Source organism: Acomys russatus, chromosome 7, assembly GCF_903995435.1.
Source record: "Acomys russatus chromosome 7, mAcoRus1.1, whole genome shotgun sequence".
NCBI classification, from domain to species: Eukaryota; Metazoa; Chordata; class Mammalia; order Rodentia; family Muridae; genus Acomys; species Acomys russatus.
In genome coordinates this window covers 61859889-61881476 of record NC_067143.1, presented here as the reverse complement: position 1 = coordinate 61881476, position 21588 = coordinate 61859889, and the positions used below count along the sequence as shown (strand labels likewise).

The following is a 21588-nucleotide window of genomic DNA, read 5'->3' as shown; positions in this document are numbered from 1 at the left end:
ACTTAAAGTTTCATTTCCTTTTTTCTTAAAAAAAAAAAAAAAATTAAATTAAAGCTCAAATGTTTTTGTTCAACTCTCATTGCTTATGTATATTATATTAAGGCTTATAAATATACCTGATAAATTAAATTCACCCTGGATTGAATTAACACCTGCTATATGAGTTATTGGCTTTATTTAATCAGTAATCTCAGGGTTTCTCTGCTTTCTCTGGAAACACAATTTAAATATTAAGCTAATCTTTAAACTGCTGCTGCTGCGCCCTGACATTTGGAAACTGGTCAGCCATGCAAAAAAGACAAATATGGGCGTATTAATGAAAAGGTATTTCTTAAAAGCCTTAAAACATGCAACTCAATGAACAAAGAAAACCAACCAAGGCAGCAAGGGAGGAGGTGAGGGGGTGAGGGTGGGGTCAAGTCTGTCTGACTTTCCAGGGAGAAAACAACACTGGTCACCTGCCAAGAACACCTCCACTCCAGGACTGGCTCTTGGGCACTGCCAAGTCCAAGGACCTTTGTCATTGTTTCGTTATATATTGTCACCATTTTCACTCGGCGGGGGGGGGGGGGGGGGGGGGGGGGGGGAAGCTTGGGAAACTCTAAGGGATGTTCATTTTTTTGAGCCAGGGTCTCTTCGTACAACCTAGGGCTGGCCTGGAACTCACAGCACTCCTCCTGCCTCAGCTTTTCTTAGCAGGGATTACAGATGTGAATTAGCATGCAGAGCTCATTTGAGAGACTTATTTATTTATTTATTTTTATTTTTATCTGTAGAGTCTAAATTCAGGGTGGAGTTCCTGGCTGCCTGACTTCAGAGGGGGAGGGGCCCCTCAAGTCCTGCTGAGCCGACAGCCTCTGGAGAGAGCAAAGTTTTCCAAGTGCTGGTCTTGGGTTCTTTCGTTGACGCGTTGCTCCTCTAGAGAATCCACAAGCTCGTTTCTTTGCTCAATCACCTGCATCATCTCCTGCAATATTTCCTGCTCCTCCTTCAGGTCGCTCGCATCCTTCTGGCTTTCTAAAGAAAAGGAGAAAAAACCACCAATCAGTGCTCGGGTAAGACTGGGGCCAGGAGAGTCCTTAGGGCAGGGGTTCACGTGATTCTGGGGTTGTTATGTCCTGTGGTTCCGAGGAAGTGAATTTAACACCAAGGCAAGGCCCCTAAAGCCGCAGAGGAGAAAGGTAGGTGCTTTGTGCAGGAGTCAGCTCGGATTTCACCTTGAGAACGCGTGTGCAGGCGCACGCGTGTGTTTTGTGTGTGTGCATGTACATGTGTATGCAAGTGTGTGTCTGTGGGTGTATGTGTGTGTGTGTAGTGGGGAGGAGGCACAGGAGAAAGCTGCTTTTCTAAGCACATCTGAGCCACAGCAAAGCAAACTGCTGCGTCAGGGGCTCCTATGCCAATGAGAATAACACTTTGGTCATTTGTACATTATGATAAATTGTACCTTTTGTTTTGTGTGTGTGTGTGTGTGTGTGCGCGCGCATGTATATATGTGTGCATGTACATGTGTGTGTATATGTGCGTCCGTGGGTGTATGTGTCTGTGTGTGCATGTGTACGATCTCCTGTATCCCAGGATGGACTCAAACTTGGTATATAAGACTGGTCTTGAACTCTTCATTCTATGGCCTCTGGATCCAAAATACTGGGATTATAGGCCTGCACCACTATGGGATGAGTGTGGCGGTCTAAGGACAACTTTGAGGAGTTGGTGTTTGTTTTCAACCTTATTGTAGGCAAGATCTCTCTTGTTCTTTGCTGCTGGGATTACAGGCATGCACCACTATGGCTGGCTTGTATGCCTTTCTTAATAGTGCTACACAGTGTGGCCTTCTAGGGTTTCTTAGACCTAGTGATGGCTCAGCAGATAAAGGTGTTTGCTGCCACGTCTAACTCAGTTCCTAGGGCCCACACAGTATAAGGAGAGAACTGATTCCCACAAATTGTCCCCTGAACTCTACATATAGGCTGTGACAGGCGTGGTCCCAGCCCACACGCATATACAAATAAAAATGCAGTTTCTTAAATAAAAGAGGAAAAAGAAATGAAATAGTCTGAGCTGGGTATGGTGGTGCATGCCTGTAATCCCAGCACGTGGGAGGCACAGAGAGAGAGAGAGAGAGAGAGAGAGAGAGAGAGAGAGAGAGAGAGGGAGGGAGAGAGGTCGCTAAATCAGAGGCCAGCTCTCACCTTGAGCTCATTATTTCTGTTCACTGAGACTTGGCCTTCACATATTAAAATGGGGATAAAATACTTAACAAAAATTTTTATTTCTAGGCCTGGAGAGATGACTTAGAGGTTAAAAACGCTGGCTGCTCTTCCAAAGGTCCTGAATTCAATTCCCGGCCACCACACGGTGGCTCACAACCATCTAGAATGAGATCTGGTGCCCTCTTCTGGCCTGCAGGTGCACATGCAGGCAGAGCACTACATATAATACCTAAATACATCTTTTAAAAACTGGTATCACATCTCATATGTGATGGGCATGCACACTACCAGGCAACCCACCTAGTAAGGTTGGGATAACGCTGGTTCTAAGAGATCTAGAAGTATCTTTGTTTCTTTAGACCTGTACAATGTCAGCGTAAGGGAGTCCTCACATATCTGGCCCACACACCCACAGGCACACAACAGAGTCTCCTGGCTAGAGCCAATGAATGCATAAAATGCTGGTGGGACAGTTGTTTCATACACGGTGCCATGTTGCTGTCCCAGCCATGACAGCAGCGAATGAATACACACACGCACACACACACACACACACACACACACACACACACACACACATATATATGTATTTTTTTAATATTCTTATTACCATTTCCATTGTCCAGTGGCGCCAGGCTAGCCTTCCTCTGTAGCCTCAACAACTTTTCAGTCACCCCTGATGATGGATCTGGCTATCGGTCTCCCCACTGAGATCACAACTTCCCAGTGAGGAGGGGCTGGTCTTTGCCGTGTGCCAAGCCTAGACTACCTTCTCCAAAGATGTTTGCTAAGTGAATGGATAACTAAGAAAATACATGGACAGTGTGCTTGCGGGGCACGGTGGTGTATGCCTGGCACGCCAGCAGGTGGGAAGCTGAGCTGTATGGTTTTAATAGAAAATGTTCTCCCATAGGCTCGTGTGCTTCAACGCTTGGTTCCTGACCTGGTGGCGTTGTTTTGGAAGGCTTTCTGATCCTTTGGGAGGCGAGGCCTTAGTGGAGGAACCGGGTCACTGTCAGGGGAGAAGTGAGGTCTAAAACCCGGTCCTGCTTCCTGTTCCATATCTGCTAAAAGTAGATATGTGTTGTGTGTTCCTCCTACCACAGACCACCAATCACCAAGCCCTCCAGCTGTGATGGACTGCATCCCCTCAAGCTGTAGGACAAAATAAAACCCTCTTTAGGTATTTGGTCACGGTCATGAGAAAACTAATAAATATATAAAATCAGAAGCACTGGGTGTTCAAAGCCAGATTGGGCTACACAAGGTTATACCATAATATAAATCAATGTAAAAATCAGATAAATTGCTTTATTCCTATCAACACATGGGGTGAAGGAAATGTGGACCTCACAGGTGAATGACGTCAACTGTGGGGGCAAGGGGCTTCAGGGGTGGACAAGGAACAGGCAGGCTCTGTGCTTTCCTCTGAGTCTCAGACTGGTGCCTATGCAAGGTGGGGGTGGGGGTGGGTTCTCCACTCGTATCTGTGGCATGACTTGTTCGAATGTCCTGGGATGCGCGTGTGTTTTCAGCGGGGGAAGGGGGGCCCCCAAATATGCCCCATACTCACCATCCTTGAGCATTTTCTGTCGTAGTTTCTGCTCTAGCCGGCTCTGACGATCTTCTAGTTCTAGTTCTTGGGCCCTGGGTGCAAGAAAATGTTCCAGCCATTAATAGGGACTATATGGAGTCTTGAGAATGGAGGGACCCAGTCCCCCATCAAAGCGGGCATATTTTAATATATCTAAATAGAGGGCACCACTACTGTGGGGACCACTAGAGGTGCCTAGAAAGATGGCTGAGACATGCTGGGTTTGAGAGAAGATGAGCCAAATGGGAGGTGGGGATGTCGAAAGCTACCAAACTGCTCTTTAGGGTCTGCCTCTGCGGGGACCAGAATAGAGGAGAATGGGGCAGAATCCTCTTTGAAAGCCAACTGGAGATGTGACTTTTCAAAGCCTGGGGATGCTCCAGGCATTTCTGGCTGAGTAGCTTTCCAAATACTGGTCCTGGGCATTGTTAGGGGTGGGGGGACTCCCAAATGCCACTCTGGAATTCACCAGAGAAATGAGGGTCCTGACAGATGTGGTGATAGAGTCACATGGTCCTAAAGAAAAGACTGTAGAGAGAGTAAAGTGTTGAGGGGGAAAGCACTGAGTGTCCCCCGAGGGCTCAAAGCACACAGCAGTACATGCGCCCTCACAGAAGCTAAAGGGTGAGAGAGAAGAGGTGGGCAGAGCCACTGTACCTGAGCCACAAAGGCCAAGGGTTGGGAATGGGCAGGGCCCTCCGGCCCTCCCTGTTGGGACTTTCTCTTCCAGATCTAACCTGTATTTGCATGTGCACCTGTGACAGTATTGGGAGTCGGTCTACTCTACCCTGTTGTTTGCCATCGGTTTTCCTATTTTGTTTCTTAGGTTGGTTTTTTTGTTGTTGTTGTTGTTTGTTTGTTTTTTTTTTTGAGATGGGGGTTTCGTGTGGTTCAGGCTGGCCTCAGACTTGTCCTGCCACCAAGGATGACTTTGAACTTCCGCTTTTCCTGCCAACCCCCGCCCCCACCCTTTTATCCCTACATACAATGCTGATATTACAGGGGTGTGCCACTACACCAGTGGTGCTGGGGACTGAAGCGGGGGCTTTGTGTGTGCTAAGCAAGCACTCTATCAGCTAAGCTACGTCCCCAGCCCTCCTGCACTACGTTCACTTCTAAAGTTGTTTGGGCTGAAGTTCTGCCTTATTACTGACACTGACCATCTCTGGGCCCTCTGTAGGAGCTCTGAATGGTGGCAGCTCATGATCGCAGAGAGAACTCTCTGGGAGAGGCTTAGTGACATGGAGGCTGCTGTCAAATCAGCTGCACTGTCATGTTGAAGCCCTGTTGTTCCTGGGTGACTCCTAGCCTCTGGGAGAGATGGGAGAGCTGGCTGACTAGTCCTTCCAAACATGGAAGCTCGGATGGGTTGCCTCAACGCTGATGCTCCTGTGGCTCGGTTGAGATTCGGAGCTACACCACGTCCGGAACTTCTCCTGCCCGAGTCTCCTCTGTTTGTTGTTTTTGTTTTTGTTTTGTTTTGTTTTTACAAAGAATCAGAACTTCAGAAGGGCCCAAGACTCTGCTGCTACCCGTCTCCTTGCTGGTCTTCGCATTCTTCGTAGGTGTCAGCCTTGAGGAATCTCACACACCACTCATCTGTCTGCACTTAGCATCCCAAAGAGTCTTAACGGATATGTCACTCTAAGATACCTCTCCTTGTTCATACAGGTCTTTCTCCAACCAAATCCTACCTTCCAACGTGCCTCTATCCCAGTGGACACACCAGGATTGTCCTATTTGACTTCTTATTGAGGAGGAGGGCCATGGCCAGGATGCTCTCTAGGGAAGCTGCTGGCTCTGGCCTGCAGCCACAGCTGGCCTCCCTCCTCCCCAAGACAGACTCCTGCATCCTTCACGGAGCCCTTGATGGGCTTCCCTGTTGCCACTGTGCCACGTGCTCATTTCTCTGCATGCCCCGCCCCCACCCCACCCCGGCCCACCCCCGCCTCGGCCCCCCCCCCAACCACCAAAGTGCTAGGATTCTAGGCTTGCATCTATTTCTATAGATACTGGCAGCTGAGTTTCCTGTTATAAAGAAGATGTTCTTAATAAGTTTTTGTTGAAAAGACTTTCTAATTCAGACCTACTCCCAGTGCAGACTGCATGGCTGCATATAAGGACTTTGTAGTTAGGTGGATATAGACATATTACTTAATTCCTCTGGGGCTTACTATACTCATCAGCTAAAAAAAAAAAAAAAAAATATAGTTCAGAAGCAAGTGATTGCTAGCGAGGATCTCGCCCCCTTTCTCCATGCCTGGCCTTCCCCTCCATGTATGTGGAGAAAGGTAGAGTGTAACTCCTAGCCTCCTCCTCCAATCTTCCCATCCCCTCTCTGAGGTAGATGAGGCACGTTCACGTCACTCTTCCTTCACTCCCAGGCTTAGCCTGTCTTCAGAAGCATGTGTTCTCAAGTACCCTGAGCTTTGCTGTGGGCCTTGGTAAATTGACACAGTGCTGACACCATCAACCCTCTAGGCTGCTGCTTCCTTGTTGGTGGGAGGAGGGGCTGTCCTGGGAATTACAGGAGGAAAGCTTGGCATCCTCGGCTGGTATATACTAGCCTTTAGTCACAGCCCCATGTGTGACCACCAAACACAACTTCCTGGCCATTGCCGAATGGCCTCTGGGGATAGCACCCCCCCCCCCTCCACTCTTCAGACCTGAGGTCTAGGAAAAAGGCTTTCCCCTGAGGTTCAAGTAGGTCCACTTCCTTTTTTCATTACATAAGATACATCCACCGGGTGTGGTGGTGCAGGCCTTTAATCCCAGCACTTGGGAGGCAGAGGCAGGTGGATCCCTGTGAGTTTGAGGCCAGCCTGGTCTACAAAGTGAGTCCAGGACAGTCAAGGCTATACAGAGAGACCCTGTCTTGAAAAACAAAAACAAAACAAAACAAAGATATCCAATTCTAAGATTTGGCTATTGTAATGGGTTGAAGAGAAAAGACATGTCTACATTCTGAGCCCTGGAAATAGCGAATGTGACATTAAAGGAGGTCTCTTAGACATGGCTAGGGACCTGGAGATGGTCACATCCTAGATTATATCTGTGAGCCAAAAATACAACGTGAAGACTTTCTAAGAGGCAGGCATAGAGGAGACACAGACACACAGAGAAGGTCTTGTGAGACCTCAGAGGCTGGAGTGACCCAAGCATCACCAAAGGAATGCCCGGAGCCACAGAAAGTACAGAGACAAGGAAAGAGTCTCTGTGAACACTTTTGGGGGACATGAGGCTTCTTCGATACCTTCATGTGGACTTTTGAAAGGAAGATGTTTCAATTGCTGTGTGTCATCTACTTGGTAATAATTTGTCAGGGGCCCTAAGAGACGAGTTAGCAAGCCTGCCTGGGGTCTCATCATCAGCCACTGGTCACTATTAATAATGAAGGGAATGTTTGGATAGCTTACCTATTTCTGGTTCAGAACCCCTGGCATGGAAGAGTGGACCCCGTCTAAAGTCCCCCAGATGACCTCTCAGGGTTGGAGTGAAAATGAAACAATGTAAATGAAAACACCCAGCATAATTCTGGAGCTTGGTGGTTTATACCCAATGCTATTCTCTCTCTCTCTCTCTCTCACTCAAATTTTGGTGAGTATGGTGCTCTTTGTCTGCTGTAGAAACACGTGATGAGCCATGCTCCTTCTTTCTGACCAGGCCCCCAGCTGTTTCTCCAAGAAGACACACAGACAGATCCCAGGCACCCAGGGTTCAGCCCTTCTTTTGCTAAAACTACCAGGAAGTGGTCAAACAAATTTCCCATCACTCACACCCAGGGGCCAAGCACAGCTTCTCTACTGACAGTGTGTGATTGGGGGTCGCAAATGGACCAGGCAGCCTTCTAGCTCCTGACCTGCTACTGAAACCTATGTTAGCCACCGAACTCCGCAGAGAGAGCGGACAACTAAAGAGCCTTTCTACTAATGCCAGCATGATATGCAAGACACAAAATACCAATTTGCCTCAATCACTGTTCCGTATGCACAAAGGAGAACAACCCTGGGACTCCAGCCAAGGACGGTGAGCCTTCCCACTCCTGCCACAGGGCTGTTAGCACTCACTGCTATCTGTGTTGCCTTACTTACATGATCTGTAGCTCCGACTCACATCGCGTTAATCTATTCTTCTCCAGAACCGTCTCAAACCATTCCTGCAAAAGCTGGTCTTTGTCCTGTGTCCCTGAATCTGCTTAAGAAATCAAGGACAAATGGGTTAGATTGGCATTTCTCGCCCCATGATCAAACTGCTTTCAAGCCACTTTAGCGGGCCATGTTTGCGGCAAGCAGGGCTCAGCAGGAAAGCAGTTCCTGGCACCCTGTGGATGCCTCAAGGTCATGGGCATCGAAAATGAGACCCACCTGTGCCTGCTCTGGGGGAGTCCTTCTGGGCACGAGGGCCATGGCTACTTCAAATCCAAGGTCACATGCCTGTAATGACTAATGCCCTACTATAAAGGACTCATCTCCTGCCTACTTGTGTGTCCATAAACCTGAGGTATGTTTCTGCGACGGAGAAGCCCTAGCTGCCTGCTGGTGCCCTTTCCTCATCCTCCTCACCCCTCTGCAAATCAACCTCATACAGAGTGCCCAGGTGCTGTGTGGTCCCTACCCAGGCCGGGATGCTCACACCACATTTGATCATAGGCTGGTGATTGGCATTTTGGATTTCTCTCTCCTGACGAAAAGCCAAATGGTGAAAAAAAAAAAAAAAAGTGCAATTAGGATTGAGTCTCAGGGGGAGATAAGCTTGTATTCCTAATTACTACGGCACAGATAGTCCCCTTTATTGAACAGAGGCATAGTCGTGTGCCATGTGCTTGCCTGGTGCTCACAGAGGCCAGAAGAGGACAACAGTGCCTCTGGAACTGGAGTTTCAGACAGCTGTGAGCTGCCATGTGGTGCTGGGAAATCAAACGTGGGTCCTCTGGAAGAGCAGCCAGTGCTCTTAATTACTGAGCCCTCTCTTCAGCCCCTAATTCAAGATTGCAAAGGCATTTTGTTAATTTGGTTTATACCAAAGTCAGGGGTAGGGGGGTATGTTATGTTAGCTATCTCAAGAGAGTGGACACAATTCCCGTGTATCTATCAAACAATCCTGTCTGATACTCTTTGTGATCAGATCAACTCAGACCACAACAAAGTGATCCTCTGGGAAAATAGAGGAGGGCGGAGGACTCTCCCACCTTTGTCCTGTGATCCAGAGTTACAGACAACCTACCTACCTCTCTCTCTCTCTCTCTCTCTTTGGTTTTAGGAGACAGGGTTTCTCTGTGTAGCCCCAGCTGTCCTGGACTCACTTTTGTAGACCAAGCTGGCTTTGAACTCACAGAGATCCACCTGCCGCTGCCTCCCAAGCACAGCCCTGGTCACTGGAGTTCAAATCACTCACAAACCCCAGCTTCCACAGCAGCGATGGTGCAGCAGTGCTCCCTGCTTTGTTTAGGTAGCGAATCCTTCTCCTAACCCAAGTCAAGACTTCATACGCATCTCATTAAATACCATCTTGTTAAGCTGCGTGTGGAGAGGGACGCCCGCCCGATAGCCCAGCACTTGGGAGGCCGAGGCAGGAAAAGCACCAATAATTAATTCAAAGGCAACCTGGGGTACACAGTAAGTTCCAGGCCAGTCTGGACTATGTAGCAAGACCCTGTCTTAAAAACCTAACAATTAACCAATTAACTAACTAAAAGGAATTAAATACCTCCTTGTTTGTTTTTCTGTTAAAGGGAAATCTTTTTGACTATTTTATACAACTGACACTTCTCTTTAAAAAAATTTTTTTTTCTGTGTGGATGAGTATATGTGAGTGCGCTTGGGTCTAGGAGTTTGGATGCTCTGTAGTTGGAGTTGTAAGTAGTTGTAAACTGTCTATTACGGGTGCTGGAAATAAACTCCTGTCTTCTGCAAGAGCAGTGTGGCACCTGTATACACACACACACACACACACACACACACACACACACACTCAACTTTAAAAATAGTAAATTCTTAGCCAGGTGCAGTGGTGCAACACCTGTAACCCCAGCACTCGGGGAGGCAGATCTCTGTGAGTTCAAGGCCACCCAGGTATACAAAGAAAGTCCAGGAACAGCCAAGGCTACACAGAGAAACCCTGTCTCGAAAAATCAAAACCGAGGCCGGGCAGTGATGGCACACACCTTTAATCCCAGCACTTTAGGAGGCAGAGGCAGGTGGATTGCTATGAGTTCGAGGCTGGTGTCTGGTGGTCTACAAAGCGAGTCTAGGACAGTTAAAGCCACATAGAGAAACCCTGTCTCAAAAAAAAAAAAAAAAGAATCTAAACTCACAGAGCTCCCATTTTATCATCTATTCAGAGTCAGTTTCTTCTAGATGTTTGTTTAATGTTTCTATATTAAGAACCGTTTTCCACGATAGAGAAAACAGAAAAGCTGCGAGTTGGAAGTGCTGTTTCTCTTTATCGTCTAACATGGCACCATCTGCCACCAGCCCTGGGCTTCCCCTTCCTTGTCCCCAGTCCAAAAGAAACAGATTTAAAGCACTATTTTGCTGTCTGTAGGGAATCTTTTGCTTTTGTTTTTCAAATTCAGTTGCTCTGCTACACCGACCCACCTGATCTACTTCAGTTTGTGTCCTGGATGCTATGTCCTTGCTCCCATCTTATGTCTTATTATGGTGGGCCTCCCTGCGTGTCACAATGACTCCCCCTGACACATGCAGAGCAAACATGCTCAAGATGAACTGAGCCACTTAATTTTCCTTTATCAATACACTAATTGGGATTTCATGGGCTTTGGTTCAATTTTTTAAAGCCGTCTGTTCTTTTGTACACAAAGTCCCTTCTGTAGGGGAAATCTGTAGATACAGCTTCTTGTTAAGTTTTACAGGTGTTATAGTTTGAACATAAAATGTGCCTCAGAGGCTCATGTAGTTGAACACGTGGTTCTCTACCTGTTTTGAGAGGTTGTGGAACCTCTGGTAGGTCAGGCCTCGATAGAGGAAGCGAGTCACTGGGGACAGGCCTTGAGGCTTTATAGGCTAACTGCACTTCCTGTTCACTCTCTGCTTCCTGGATGCAGATACAAATGGACCAGTCAGGCTTACTCCTGCCACCACGCCTTTGTTGCTCTAGCATCACGCACACGTTCCCCACCACGATGTCCTCAATCCCTCTGACTGTAAACTCTTTTACAGGGTCTCTCTCTGTAGCCTTGACTGTCCTGGACTCGCTTTGTGGACCAGGCTGGCCTTGAACTCACAGCGATCCGCCTGCCTCTGCCTCCCAAGTGCTGGGACTAAAGGCGTGTGCCACCACCGCCCGGCCACTATAAACTCTTAAGTTTATTTTGTCAAGGTATTTTATCACAGAAAAGTAACTGAGATACCAGGGAACCTGCTTTCTCGAAGCATCAGATACAGGGGAATCTTTTCTTTTCTCTCTCTCCCTTCCTCCCTTCCTCTCCCTCCCTCCTACTCCCTCCCTCCCTCTCTTTTTGTTTTTTTGAGACAGTTTTTTTTTTCCTATGTAGCCCTGGTTGTCCTGGAACTCTCCGGAGACCAGGCTGGTCTCAAACACACAGAGATCTGCCTGCCTCTGCCTCCCGAGTGCCGGCATATCTTGCTTTTTTAATTCCAGTAGCTCACTGAAACGTCTGTCCACCATTTTCACTTCCTGACTGTCCTACCACCTTCTGCCCTTGTGGGTCCTGTGAAGTTTAGACAGCACTTCCTCTCCTGTCAGCAAAGTGAAAAGGGCATGGACTTCTGGTTCAATCAGCCCTGTGATATTCTGCGAGTCGCTTCATACCTCTGCTTTGAAGTGAGGATGCTGACAGCGCCACCTCGTACATTGCTTAGGGACGTTAAAAGAGACAGTGCGTGGGAAACGCTCAGCACATGCTCCATACACAGTGATCCTTCTGGGAATTGCCCCTTTGCAAAACTCCCTAGCCATTCTTCCTGCGTCTAGGCGTACGGCTAGCACTGTGTTTTCTATCAACGTGAAACCAGCAGCAGCAGCAACTTACTAATACTTTTTTCCTGCTCATACAATGGAAACGCCCGCAGTGGCATGGATCGCCCACAAAGAAGGGAGTGTGTGTTGCCCACGCAGGCTCTTGGCTTTCCCATGTCGGCCATTGGCTCAGTGGCTGCAGCTGTTACAGTCAATGCCTTTCCTCCACAGGGCTGTGAGTCCTCTCACCTGGGGCTAGGCTGCAGCTAGAGGGATGTGGTCAGAAGGCCAGGAGTAAGACACTTCAATTATCTGGCCCTTCCTCTTATCTTCCACTGGGTCCTGTTGTCAAGTTTCTTTGCTCTGGAACTTCTTAGACACAGTGGAACAGTTCCATTTGCCATAGTGAAGTCAGCATGCAGTGTCTGGATGTGGTGGCATCCCAGTGCTCGGGAGGTGGAACGAGAGGATCAGAAGTTCAAGGCCAGTCTGGGCTACAGATGTTTGTCTCAAAAACCAGCCAACCAATGGACCAAACAAACTAATGCTCAACACAAAGCAACTTGTTCTTCATTGTCATTTATACTGACCCAATTTTGCCTGATTGCTCTCAAAACGCAAAGCAAATTATGACAGTCTCTACTGAAAGTCCTGACTCTCTGGGTTGAGTTCAAGCCACTAAGCCTGGTCTAGCCTCGTCTTTGCTGACCTGGGGCGCTGGCATATAGACCTCAGTTGTTTTTTGTTTTTTTTTTGTTTTTTTGTTTCTGAATGGAGAGATAACAAACAGATGTGTAATCTGTTTAAAGTCGTGCTGGTTTTCTTTTTCTTTTTTTAAAAAAAGTATTTATTTATTGTATATGAGTACTTTATCTGCAGAAGAGGGCACCAGATCACATTATAGATGGTTGTGAGCCACCATGTGGTTGCTGGTAATTGAACTCAGGACCTCTGGAAGAGCAGGTAGCACTCTTACCCACTGAGCCATCTCTCCAGCCCCATGCTGGTTTTCTTTAGGTGCTGCCATTTCCATGACCGTGGATTGGTGTGTGGTTTTTCCAACTCCAGGCTTGTTTGCTGCATGTGATTTTTTTCCCTGCCTCCTTAGAATCTGTGAGGAGTCCCAATTTAATCTCCACTGCAGTTGAGGAGTCCCAATTTAATCTCCACTGCAGTTTCGGTAACACCCTGGCCACACTCGCTGACGCTGGCTGGCCTTAGAGAGGTTGTGACAGAACCTTCCGTGCACTGTGTGGGGCATCGACCTCAGACTGGCTGTGGCTTAGGTCTTTTGAGCTCTGGTGTTTGTTTATTTGGGGTGCTGGGGATTGAAATCGGGGCCTCATACACAGTAGTCAAGTGCTTTACCAATTGTACTACATGTTAACCCATGTCTCCTGATTTCTTATCAGCTCTTGGCTCAGTTCATACTGGCTGCCTTCACAGAAGCCTCTATCAGGCCCAGGCCCTAGAGCCTAGAGTGTAACTGTCTCCCATAGGGCCTTGCATATGACAATGATGTTCCAGAGATGTTTGCTGTAGGATTTTGGGACTAAGTTGTAATGCTGAAAGACTTTTTTTTAAAGTTCTTAGTAGGTACTGAACTTTTTATTACATTTATTTATTTATTATCGTGTGTGTGTGTGTTTGTGTGTGTGTGTGTGTGTGTGTGTGCGCGCACACACACCTGTGAAGGTCACAGGACAATTTGTGGGAGCTAGTTCTCTCTACTATGTGGGTTCTGGGGACTAAACTTAGGTTATCAGAACAAAGTGTGGTGGTGAGTGTCTTAAACCCCTGAGCCAGCTCACTGGGCCATGGGTACTAAGATTTTACAGATGGTCTTTGCTCTCACTATTGAAAACATCACAAGGATTTCCTTAATTTTTAGCCTGGTAGTGTGCCACACACACTTATAATCAACTGAATGATTCATTGAATTATTTTATCTTTTGAACATCTGTCATATCTTTGTCTGCCCTGATCACTTCTCCTGTACATATTTATTTTAAACAATCAACTCAAGAGGGTTGTCTCTAGTCTTTGAACACAGCCTGCCAAAGAGGTCAGTGGCCAACCTTTTGACATTGCGACATTGATGTCGCCATTTACAAAGTTTCTTCCAGAGAACTACACCTGTGAGTTACAGACCCAACAAACACGCAGACAACCTCCCAGTCCCACAGTCTGATTTTATGATTTGTGCTGGGCTGTCCTGGGCGCAAGCAGCCGTGGGTCATACGCTGGATACACCTGTGTCTTCATGGTAGGACAACGGACACGTAACACCTGGCTACTGATCCTTGTAAATAAGGCTGTCTTCTGTGCAATGGGAGCACGTGTGTGTGTGTGTCTTTGCAAGTATGCAAAGCACAAGGCTTAAGCACCTAAGCCCGGGGCCTCTTTTGCGACTCCACAAGGAGAGAGCCGTGCGTAGCTCAGAAGCCCACGCTGCACTGACTGACAGCCCACTCATTTCCTGCTTGGGATAAAGGCTGCTGTACTCGTTATCCTGTGCTCCCTGGCGATGGCACTAGCTTTGATGTGTTATCAGAACCTACTGTGTCACACCCTGTGACCTGGGGACAGGTGTCTTGTACCGCCATGCTGCTGCTCCTGCTGTCTGCTGTGCAACGAATGACAAGCACCCCTTCTTGGGAGTGCTGAACTTCAGCAATGGCTTCTACAGATGTGGGGGAAACTGGGCCAAACTGTTGGCTTGCTTCCATAGCTTTTGGATTTGAATGACTCCTGGAGAACCTCTGTAAGAGTCTGGTTCCTTTCTGACAATGTTCTATTTAAATGCAAGGTTAACTCCAATCTACTGCTTCTGGGAGGCCCAGAAGTCAGCTGTTCGGAGCCAGCCCGGGGTCATTCAAGGCTAAAAGAGTCTACTGACTATGAAAAAATACTGATGCCCCGTTCCAAAGCTAACTTCCTTCTTTCAGCCTCTGCATAACTTCCTTTCAGCTTCTGCAGATGTTGTTTAGCAGGTTAGCTCAGGACTTCCCGAGAGATAGTTAGCTAGATATTCTCGGGCCCCTCCTACTGCTTAGTTCCTGCCTCCACACCACATAAGCTTTTGCTTTTGATTCAATAAACAGAACTTGATAGGAACGCTACTTGGTCTCGCCTCTTCCTTTCTCGTCTCATCATTTCAGGTATGGCTCCCCTCTCGACCCCGTAATTACTGGTCCTGCTGGGCGGGACAGTCAGCCGCGTGGAAGTCAGCTTGCCCTTGGACTCACTGCTTCTCCACTCAGAGAAGCAGAAGTTGTAGAGGTTATCTGAAGGACATCTGTCCCCCAGAGCCCATGCCCAAGTGATGGCTGGCTGTCAAGTGGGCAGCCTTCCCTACCACAGGCTTTGTCTTCTTTACTGAACTGCCCAGGTGCTGCTTTGTCGGCAGTGAGGAGGAAAGTGGACCCTGAGGCTGGCGGGCTGGCTCAGTGGGGAAGAGCACTTGCTGGCTGGCGCCCTGCAACTCACAACTGCCTCTAACGTCAGCTCCAGGGGACCTAATGCTCTCTTTTGGGCCTCCATGAGGAGCTGGACACACACACACACACACACACACACACACACACACACACACACACACACACACTCGCTTTAAAAACAACCCGACAGCTGGTGAGATGTCACTCGTCCTAAGCCTCACAACCTAGGCCTCACAACCTAAGCCTCCATAGGGCAGAAGGAAAGAACCAAGTCCCGCAAGTTGCCCTCTGCGTGCCACGACATGAACGCCCTTATGCACACATGAGATTTATAAGTATGTCCATGTAACACAAATTCTCAATATCTACATTGAAATTATTCCTCCTCTTTCTCCTTTGTGAGTCAGGTTTACCGTGTAGCCCAGGCTGGCCTTGAACTTGTGATCCTCTTGCTGCTTTTGCCTCCTGAGAAGGATTACAAGCCTGAGCCACTAAGTGTAACTCCTTTCAAGATGCTTATAGGGACAAACATGTGAAGCTCATGGACCTTACATGTCTTTGGAAGGCAGCTGAGATTCTGTCTGGAGAAGAGAAAGCTAAATGACTGTGAATGGATGGGTGAGCAATGATTGGCTACCTGACTGGGATTTATAAGGATGGGGGACTCAAAAGGAAAGAGAAGAATTCACCCATTTGATGTTCTAAGACAGGCCAGGTTATCAAGTGCTTCATTAAAATGATCTTGCTTATCCTGTATGTGTGTGTGTGTGTGTGTGTGTATGTGTGTGCGCGTGTGCATGCACACGTGCATTCATGAAGGTCGGAGGTTGACACGAGGCATCTTCCTCAACCTTTTTTTATTTTTTTAATTTTTGGTTTGTTTGTTTTTCAAGACAGGGTTTCTCTGCGTAGCCTTAGCTTACCTGAACTCACTCTGTAGACCAGGTTGGCCTCAAACTCAGATCCTCCTGCCTCTACCTCCCAAGTGCTGAGATTAAAGGCGTGCACCACCACATGCAGTCCCACCTTCTTAAGACAGGGTCTTTCACTGGGATGTAGGGTTCATGGTACTGCCAAACTGACTGGTCAGCCAGCGCCAGGGTCCTCTTGCCCTGGGTTTGGGCTGTTATACCAAGGTTTTTATGAGGATGTGGGGATTGAACTCTGGTCCTCAGGCTTGCTCGGCAAGCACTTTACCAACCGATCCACCCTCCTCCACGACCTTATCATGTACTCTCTGACCTATCTCTATCATCTCTAGAAGGAGGGTTTATTAGTCCCATTTTACAGATGGGAAAGTTTGACAGAGCAGTAACTGCAGAATGCTGGTGATGTCAAGATCCTCTCAAGAACACCTGACTCATCCCTGTGCTCCATCCAGAATCCCTCACTGGCACATGGGGCAGGAAACTGGCATTTCTCGGGTTCCTCAGCAGCAGTCAAGATGAAAACCACAGAGTAGCTGCAGCCAAACTACTTCTCTCTTCCTGTCTAGGCTGGGTCCGAAATCACTCATCATGTATGTGCTGCTGCCCTCTGCTGGCAGCCTCCTGCACCTGCATTGCTCTACCCAATGTAGGCAGGCAGCGGGCTGAAAGGAGCAAGGCGGTGTGGGGAATAAACCGGTCATCCTTTGAAGCCGCTTTTCTTTTGCCATCTTGCCATCAATCTCACCTGTCTCCACATGTGGGAAGAAATCTCAGACTCCACCTGCCTACCTAAATCTGCATGGTAGTCGACTGTAGGGCCATATCATGACATTTGACACTGTCTAGTGTCTCTCTACCTAGGCAAGTCTAAGTAGCTGACAAAGTTGGTGGGGGCTCAGGGAGTCCAGGTCACTGAGGATCCTGCTCCATCAGTGACTTGGGTACAGGAGACCATAGGCGTTCTCTGCTGCCTTTGCCAAGATGCCCACCACAGGCACAGACATCTTGTGTGTCTGGATTTGTCATCTGGGGTGGATGGTTAGCTCTCTGCTTCACTTTGTTTCCTTTTCCTGAACAAATGGGGGCGGGTGACCCCATGCTTGTGGGGGTGCAGGGGGGGCACTCATTTCTGGCTGTTGGGAAAAAAAGAAATTAAAAGAAAGCCAGAATTGTTGTCAGGACAATGAAGAGCTCATTTCACTTAGATGGCAGGGCTCTTGGTCTGCTCCCCTCCACCCTGCACCCCTGCACAGTCCTCCAATTCAATGGGCCCTAATGAATAACTGCAAGGCACAAAAGACCCTTTGAGGCTGCCTCCAGTCATCACAGAGGGCCTAGCTGCCGCAGCCCACTCCTTGTTTGCAGGCCTGCCTCTAAATTTGGTTATTCACAACCTTGATAGCTCAATATTATTGCCTAACTGTGATCATTGTCTAATTATCCTAATAATACCTATTAAATAATTCTCATTAAATCACTTGAATGGGAGCAGCAGAGGCCAGCTCAAATACAACTTAACCCAATAAGCATCGGTCATTCTCCAAGCGGCAGGGCAATCTCTTCAAGGGACTGACTGCACAGACTACTGAACTGCAGTGGAGTGTGGCCATTGCGCCAATGCTACTGTAAGTTAGCATGTCTTCGTTTTGATGGCCAAGCCTCCACTTGGTTTCCTCTGAGGCTGCTCTCTGTGACTGGACTCTTTTTTTTTTTTTTTTTGTCTTTAGCTCTTTGTTGGTTTCCACCTGTCACCATCACAAGGTCACCCAATGAGAAGAAGGCCTATAAACCTAAGAGGTCATTCATTTCCTGAGGATAGAAAGGGGGAAAAACAGAATCCATCTTTCGGCTGGCCTGATTCGCCTGTGATGAAGCTGATAGCGAGCCACCATATTATGGCTCAAAATGGCTTCCTTCTCCTCACATTTTGAAGACTTGGGGGTAGGGGGAAGATGCTCTGAATGAACTTTAAATGTTTGGTGGTGTCTACGACTCAAATTTCCGGCAGATCTAGAGATTGTGGAGACAGGTGTTTCCTTTAAAGTATCTTCTGCAGACAAGAATGTTTTGTAGACTGATGGGTGGTGTTTGTTGGCTGTCTACATGTATGGGAGACTTGGATAGATGCCACTGGTGCTTGAGTTCTCAAAATGACCAGGTACTGTGGGGGTTAGGCCACTTTTCAGGTAAGGAATCTGAGCGGTTGAGTGAGTGATTTTCAAAGGACCATGTCCACCCAACTGAGTAATAGGTTTTTGTTTGTTTGTGGTGCTAGGAATCCCTGGACCTCATCAATTGCTGGGCAAGCAATATGCTGGCTGAGTTCCATCCCTTCACTGCTAACTCTGCATGAAGGGAAACAAATTTAAATACAGAGTCCATGTGTATGTGAGGGCATAAAGGTGCATGCACGTGTGTGTGTATGTGTGTGTGTGTGTGTGTGTGTGTGTGTGTGCATGTGTGCAGGGCAGAGAGGGCAGAGGTCTACGCTGGACCTCATTCCTCAGGTGCTGTCTACCTTGGCTTTAGAGCATGGAGCTCACCAGTTAAGCTCGGCTGCTCAGTGAGCCCCAGAGGTCTGTTTGCCTCCATTTTATAAGGCCTGAGATTACAAGTGTGAGTCATCATACCTGGTGAGTTCTGGGGACCACGCTCATACCTGTGCCATGAGCACCACAGCTGGCCAGCCTCCCTGGCCCATCACAGGCTCTGTGACATGTCTGAGTCATGGTTCCCACTGTGCCTCATATCAGCGATGTGTTGGTAGCAACGCCTAAGACATTCTACCTTTGCTGGCTTAATTCTTTTCACTCCCAGGCTTCTCACTACAACAAGAGGTTCTTAAAGACGAATACTAGAGCCTCCTTAATTGGGAATATTATACAAAGCACCAAACGAGGGCAGCTCACACCACCAGAATTGCCAAGTGTGGCTGGAGAGATATCAGAGACTCTGTCCAAGCAGCAGCAAGAAGCAATCATCATCATAGCAAAGAAAGTCTGTTCCAGGTGATGCAGTGCAGGCTCTCTGCATAAGGACATCCACAGTGTGGTCCAGTAAGAAAAGGAACGCATTGTGCTTGGGATTCTGTGTCATCCCGTATACCCTGTCCAGGGCTCTTTTGAGGAATAGGTGTGTGTGTGTGTGTGTGTGTGTGTGTGTGTGTGTGTGTGTGTGTGTGCCTGTGTGTGTGTGTGTGTGCATGCACACTCATGTATACTCCTGCACTTCACTTGTGTGCTCATGCATATGAAAGCCAGAAGTTTATGGTGTGTCTCTTCCTAGGTCACTTTCCACATTATTTCTGAGTCAAAATCTCTCACTGAACCTGGAGCCATTGTTTTGTTTGTTCCTTTTGGCTAAACTGGTCAGCCAGCAAGTCCCTGGGATCATCCTGTCTCAATCTCCCCAGTACTAGGGTTATAGATATGGGCTGCCGTGCCCAGATTTGTACATGTGGCCTGGGGATTTGAACTCAGGTCCTCATGCTTACACAGCAAGCACTTTACCCATTTGAGCCACTCCCAAAAACTGGGATTTGAACTCGGGGCTTTACTTCATTACAAAAATTGCTTGAACACTCGAATACTCCTCCTGGATTTCTCTTAGCCTCTGAGTTTCAAAGATCATTCATGCAGATAGAAGTCTCCAGAGGATCCCAGGGGGAGTTTCAGAGCGAAGCAGCAGCTTCTTGCTTAACTCATGAGGCATGGGACAGGAGAGTCGACGCATCGATTAAGAGCACTTGCTGCTCTTCCAGAGGACAAGGGTTTGATTCCCACCATCCACAGAGTTGCTAACAACCATCTTTAACTCTGGTTCCAGGGACCCTGAGGCCCTCTTCTGGCCTCTGTGGACATTGCACTCAATGGTGCACAGACATACATGCAGGCAAAACACCCACATACATGAAATAAAAAATAAGTAAATCTTTTTTTCCCCCTAAAGGACAAGGCAGCAGACTTAGCATCATCTGTTTGTGTTGACCTATCCCCTGCAGGTGTTGAGTGTTCTTTGTCCTCCCCCCCATGCAAGGCCAGTGCTCCTCTCAGACTCTAGACCCAGACCTAGGCCTGCAGCTGTGGACCTGCAGCCGTGGACCTGCCGACGGTACCTGCTTCTCCTCTCAGCACCTTCTCCAGCCCCACGGCCTGGGTCTCCAATGTCATCTGCCGCTCTTCCACCTCCTTTAGCTGTCTCTGGATGGCCTGCAAGACCAAGAGCACATGTCATGAAGGGCCTCTGTAGATGTCGAAGCCCAAGAAGGGGATGAACCTGCTACTAGCTGTCACTAGAGTAGTTATTAACCTAATTCACTCGGAAGAGACCGTGGAGCTCCCCAGCTCCGGGCCTTAATGCTTCCATCTTCAGGGTGAGCCACAGAGCACAGCATCTGTTTATGAGCCGTTGATGTCCACAGGAGTCAAAACCGCCCTCTAACAAGGCCCACCACACTGCAGCCCTAAGGGAGAGGCTCCTGGCTGGCTAAGGGATCTTCCTGAGTTCTGGATTGTGGCCATGGGCTTGGTGGTCAGGGCTGTCCCTTCATCACAGGCTAGGGGGCTCAGGTTCTATCTTGTGGGAAGCAGAACCCTGAAAAGGGACCCCTGAGCTCACCCTTTTTGGATCACCCTGAACCCCACCCTAGCTACAAACAGCACCTGTCCTTGCCTTGCACTGCTGGTGAGGCCCAGGACACTGCCACAACAGAAGTGCCCGTGGCTCTGTTATCATCCAGTGATGAAGGCAGAACACCAGGTGCTGAGCCCGTAAGGTTCACAGCTCCACAAACAACACGTTTGGTTTGGGAGGGCGTGTTCACTTTCCCTGCTAGCTGTTACTTCCTCTCTTGGTGTCTCTTAGGAAATAAAGTTGAGCAAGGTCAATTTTTTTTTTTTTTTTTTTTTTTTTTTTTTTTTTTTTTTGGTTAGCTTTGCTCATCTCCATCAGCTCCCTGTGTTTTCAAGCACTGGGCTACCCAGCGGCACAACCTTTGGCAGGACAGACCTAACACACAGCTGAACGGGCACAGTAAAGAAATCATGAACCATCCGGAAGGTGGTGCATCTGTGTGCTTCCCTCTCCCCCAACTCCCATGCTTCTAACTCTCCCCTGGAATCACAGGCGTGACGGTGAAGGCACCCCTAGCACCAATGGACCCAAACAGGGCCTGAGCAGCCACCTCTGGCTCTTCATGCCCCAGCTCTGAGTATTGAAGCCCCAAAAACATAAATTAGAAGGGAATTCTGCTGACAACACCTGATTCATACTCTTCTTTGTTGCTTTTGAAAGAGTATTGTGTCTTGATAAAGGCCCCACCCCAGCCCCCATTCTCCTCCCTCCCCACGACAGGGTTTCTCTATGTAACAGCCCTGACTGTTCTGGACCAGGCTGGCCTCGAACTCACAGAGATCCACCTGCGTCTGCCTCCTGAGTGATGGGATTAAAGGCATGCACCACCACGCCCAGCAAGC

General features: G+C 48.2%; 1 protein-coding gene across 1 annotated transcript in view; it reads right to left on the bottom strand.

The window, feature by feature from the left end:
* Positions 1–785: 785 nt before the first annotated feature.
* Positions 786–21588, bottom strand: part of Mical2 (microtubule associated monooxygenase, calponin and LIM domain containing 2) — a 224421-nt gene continuing 203618 nt past the window's right edge. Inside the window, exons 28-31 of the mRNA XM_051149233.1 lie at positions 20229–20322; positions 7899–7998; positions 3787–3860; positions 786–1017 (exon numbers count right to left, since the gene is read on the bottom strand). Coding sequence (XP_051005190.1) covers positions 833–1017; positions 3787–3860; positions 7899–7998; positions 20229–20322 — 453 coding nt within the window. The 3' untranslated portion in view covers positions 786–832. The remainder of the gene's footprint in view (positions 1018–3786; positions 3861–7898; positions 7999–20228; positions 20323–21588) is intronic.